Source organism: Buceros rhinoceros, unplaced genomic scaffold (genome assembly GCF_000710305.1).
Source record: "Buceros rhinoceros silvestris isolate BGI_N320 unplaced genomic scaffold, ASM71030v1 scaffold4214, whole genome shotgun sequence".
Taxonomy (NCBI): Eukaryota; Metazoa; Chordata; class Aves; order Bucerotiformes; family Bucerotidae; genus Buceros; species Buceros rhinoceros.
Genome location: NW_010406323.1, coordinates 19,767 through 24,758, shown reverse-complemented (window position 1 = coordinate 24,758; position 4,992 = coordinate 19,767). Strand labels below are relative to the sequence as shown.

General features: G+C 48.2%; 1 protein-coding gene across 1 annotated transcript in view; it reads right to left on the bottom strand.

The window, feature by feature from the left end:
- NPAT (nuclear protein, ataxia-telangiectasia locus) overlaps positions 1–4,992 on the bottom strand; it is a gene marked incomplete at its 5' end in the record, with an annotated part of 23,981 nt that overhangs the window by 2,186 nt on the left and 16,803 nt on the right. The window contains 2 exons of the mRNA XM_010134023.1: positions 8–34; positions 995–2,280. Coding sequence (XP_010132325.1) covers positions 8–34; positions 995–2,280 — 1,313 coding nt within the window. The remainder of the gene's footprint in view (positions 1–7; positions 35–994; positions 2,281–4,992) is intronic.

The window sequence follows — 4,992 nt, the reverse complement described above, 5'->3', positions numbered from 1 at the left end:
TTCCTGCTGGAAAAGAATTTGGGAGCTTCTTTTTCTGTAGGAGAGGAAAAGAAGAGTCGTGTTCAATAGGAAGAACCCGGGGTACGGGAGAGTCTGTGAGCATTCCTGTCTTCCTCATCCTTCTCTCTACCCTGCAGCCAACAGCTGCACAAAGGAATCAGTCACTGAAATGGTGATGCCTCGGGGCATAAATGTCACGGCCGTGGCACGTGAGTAGCTGAGCTTTTGGCTTTAGTCGTGTTCAATAGGAAGAACCCGGGGTACGGGAGAGTCTGTGAGCATTCCTGTCTTCCTCATCCTTCCCTCTACCCTGCAGCCAACAGCTGCACAAAGGAATCAGTCACTGAAATGGTGATGCCTCGGGGCATAAATGTCACGGCGTGGCACATGAGTAGCTGAGCTTTTGGCTTCGCACAGGCTCCGGCCTTCAGCCAGGTGCAGCCCCTCAGCTCTCGCCACTACTCCTAGGTGAGCACTTTAGTTACGCTATGACCAAGTGTGGTGAAGTACAAAGTTACACCATGTCTCCTCTGGGACCGTTTTCAGACATCACCTTTGCTGTTGGTCACTAAAACCCAGGACAAAGCCGTGGTGCCGCAGGCTACGGAGACTGGGAATACACAAAACAGGGGTCCCTACTCCTGGTGGTAAAAGAGGAGGCACAAAGAGCTTGAGTTCTAGTAAAGCCTGGTATGAGTTTGGACTAATTCCACCATTCCGTGTAGAAGCTTGGTCTGAAGTTAGAATTTAGAAACTCCTAGGTGTGCACAGAGAGTCAGCAGGAGTTACTTGTGTGCATCTGAAGACTAGACTGAGCTTAAGAAAACTAGTTCAGAATAGGCTCTAAGAGACAAAGTTTAGTAAAACCAACAAATACAAATAGGATGTCGGGGATTTGGACTAGCACCTGAACCATTCTGTTATCACTAACACGTATACGGATGTCTAATACATATTTAGAAATTTAAATGGAAAAAAAAATGCCGGTACTTGCCTTTATTTTCTTCTTTTTTGATGGTGTTGGAGAGCTCTGAAGGTCTTTTCTATTTGCAGAACGAGAATTTCTCTCGCCCTCATTCAAGTCCTCTAGCTTCCTCTTCTTTACTGTGCTCCTTACGGACCTGAACTGTTGGGTGTTGTCCTTCAGCGGGGTTGCAGTGCTAGTCCTTGCGATAGCCGCCCGTGACAGTATCATCAGCGTGTGGGCGGCCATGCTGACGCTGTTCTCGCTACCTGTTTCGCTAGCCGGGCTGCAGGCCGGCAAGTCTGGGGTAGCGGGGGGAACCATTATCCTAGGGGTCGCGCTGTCCTCGTTGAAGCGCCGACAGGTCGGTGTCCGTACACTATCTGTGGTATCATCTGTGTGCCTGTCCCCAACTCCAGATGGCGTACGGGGTACCGGCAATTCTCCGTTTTCGACTGTTTTACTAGCGGGACTGTGCCACTGCATGTCTTGCAGCATTTCCACACATTGTTTCGATAAGGGACTGGACAGGCAAAGGCCTTGGTTGGAAACTTTGGCTGGTTCTCGCTTTGGCTCCTTCGGAGACGAAGAAACGGACACTGAAGACTTGCCACTCCCACTGGACAGTGACCCTGGCTTTTTGTTCAGCTCTTGCACCGAAGCAACCGTCTTCTCATTCCGTAAGCTAACGCTCTGTTGACCATTTGAGAGCTTGGCAGCGTCTTGGTTCTTCTGTTTGTCGTCAATATCCCTTTGCAATTCATTTTCTTTATTCGCTGTAGTCTTGTGGAAGGGATCTGATGGAAGCCCTCCAGCTGCCACCTTCCGCTCAGGCGGCGGCTCCTTTGCAGATGTGCTTTTGTTGCTACCAACTTCCGGCTTACAGAGAATTCTAGGCAACGTTTTCTCCTTCTCTCTCTTGGCTACCTGGGCCTTAGCAGAGGATGATGCAGAGTCAACAGCAGATGAAGTGTTTTCGTTTCTCTCCTTTTGGGATAAGCTCTTAGTGGTCTGAATTGGGGCGTTTCCTCCTGGAGCGGGTAGGACGTTATCAAAGCAAAGCACTCTCCTGTGACTTTCATTTCGTCTTGAATTTGAGCTTGTGCTGTCTGCTGGTGGTGCAGCAGGTAAGTTCTCCTCCACTTTCCTTCCTGGATCTGCAGTGATAGGCTTGTCTGAATTCCCAGTTCTGAAGATGACATGAAAACACTTCAGCAACGTACATGTTCTGACCAGGCAAGTTTGTTTCCGCTGGCTGGAATTCCCCACCCGCCCCTCAAAGCGCCCGTTGAAAGCTCCGTCCGTTCTCTCAATCTCTGTATTTTATCAACACACAAAAGCCAAGAGTAGGAGATGACAGCCCTGGAGAGCTTGGAGAAGGCCAAAAGGGATGATAAAAGGGTAGGGAATGGAATCAGGATGAAGAACAACTAGGTAGACTGGGGCTCTTCAGCCTGGAAAGAGAGACGACTGAGGAGAAACGCAACAGAGCTCTGGGAAGAAAAGCCAAGAGATAGGGAACCATTTGCTCTGTCTTCCCGTGGAAGAACTAGGGGCACAGGACAGTCCATCCCAGAATACTGGTGGTGGCTCAGGGTCCTTGGAGCTGAAACTGCTTGGAGACGGCCAGAATATTCTGGCCAATATCCTCGTGCGCGTACCTTGTACTGACCCCTACGCATACGCTGTGTGTGACAGAGCAACGCAAAAAGCTTGCCGTGGGCAGCTGGGCGAGAACACGCCGTCTCCCTAGGGCTGGGTCTCCACCTGCCAACAAGCCATGTTAGGGTGACAAAGCCACCACTGCACCGTGGCCTGTCAAAAGAAAAACGCTTCTGCTCTGTCAGCTCACACCACCGTTGGGTCTGTGCCCTCTTCCTGGCTTAAACTGCATCTCCAAGAGGAGCTTCTACATATGCATCCAGGCTAGTGAGACCCTCCCCAGGCAGGTGAGCCTTTGCGATTTGTAAGAGGAAGAGTCCCGTGAACGCTGGGGTGGTGCCTGTGGTAGGGTAAAGGGGGAGGTGGTAGCAGTTTGATTTGTTTCTGTGAAACCAGACATGAGACGGAGGGTAGAGAGTAGAAACGAGAAATCACATCCCGTTACAGGGAACATTTTGCTCTCTTTGCTACGCAAAACCTATGTCTGGAGATCGGTAAAAATGAACAGAAAGGTGAATTATCTAAGTGATATTATCCAAAATCTTGCTTCTGAGGCTCTTTAAAAATCACTAATTTTTGCATGCATGTGTCCCTTGCTATATATTTGGAGGGGTTTAAGGACTTTATTGCTCCCGTTTTCCTTCACTTCTCCAACATTTTAACAGAGTTCTGAATAAGTAGATGTTTTTAAAGTATGTTTTATTTTTACAATAAAAGAACATTTCACCTGTAATATTTAAACTGAACTTATCTCCGCCTACACTCTCGCTCATTGCAACATCCTTTGGTTTCTTACGTCCATCAGCGGTAAGGAGAGTTCCTACCGAAGCCTGGCTTGCTTCTCTCTCACTTGCCCAACAGAAAACTAATACCCACCCCAATTAGCAGTTACGTTACATTCATCAGCATAAAGTTACCAGCTGTTCTGCTCGAGCTGTCTTTCCTTTGACTTTTCACTTCATAAATTACAAAGCTGTGTTCTAATCTGCACAGCTGGAACACAGATGCAGATCCCCGATTAACAAACCGCTGGATTTGGGCCAGAGAGCGCTAAAGGCAATGAGGCTACACTACAAACCCACGAGTACCACTCATCTGAGAGGAGGAGGTTTGAGTCATTCAGATCTCCCAGTAAATGTAACAGGTCGTTTCTCCTAGCGTGGGCTCCACTCAGTTTTTATTTGATGTGAGACAGGAGCACACATCCGTATCAATGCTCCTAGCACACAGGCAGGAGGAGGACGTAAAAGGGCGAACTGCTTCCATCGTTAAACAAAGCTGCTCCCCCCTCCCCCAGTACTGTACAAAGAAATTCATGGCAGGAAACAGAAAGCGAGTTTGAATATCTCGCGCTACCGACCTTTGTGTTCGACAGCTTGTAGGGTTCAAAGGCTCAGCTGCGCTTGGTACCAGTTTTCCTGGAACAACGTGAAATATTAATAAACCACAATACTCCAAAATAAATAATTGCACAGTTAGGACAATGACATTTCACCAGACAGAAGATCAATAAAGACAAATCCAGCAACCAAACTTTGCTATTTTTTCCTAATTTCAATGTTTACAGATTAACAGATTAGCAAAGGTTGCCATCTACACTCGGGTAACACATAGGCCTGCCAAGACAAAGCCAGCTATGCTGGACTTAGAAATGCACAGCAGCGATTTCCAAACAGACCGGAGATAACCACAGGGAACCCCCGGTTATCCATCAGCAAAACAGAGCGCAGCCTAACTGTACGGTCACCGCTTTCTCCTGAACTTGCAAGCTCATTCTGTTTTCACGTTCATGTGTAAGCCTACTCTTTTTAAAAACGGTCGGTAGGCTAAAGCACAAGCTGTCTTACAACTCAATTTATTTTCCATTTTCAATTAATTTTCTTTACGCTTTCCCAACGCTGAGAAATTAGTAACTCCAGTCCTGTTTCAATTCACTATTTACAGCAGCAAGGTCTCAATGAAATGGATGTGCAGGAGCGTATACCTGAAGAGGCAAAGAGAAAACACGCGGCACAGTCTATTGTTTTGGTATAAACATGCAACACTTCGATTAAATATTTTCCTTAATAATTGTTTAGAATTGCTGACTCTTCTTTGTTATCACATGGTAACACTAGAGCTGGTTTTCTGAGGCTTTCCTTTGACAGGAGAACTTCAGGAGAGTGGAGAGACCCACCAGGAGCCACCGACTCTCGCAGGAGGGGCTGACGAGGCCAGGGCACTGCCAGGGTAACGCGACGGAACCCAGACCTATACGAGAAGCCGTGAGGGAGCGCAGTGACCAGGAGCTGCCAACGGAGCGTGGTGTGTCAGCCAGAGCGTGGCAGGGGATGTGGGCAGGGCGGCGAAACGGCCCGCGCTGCAGG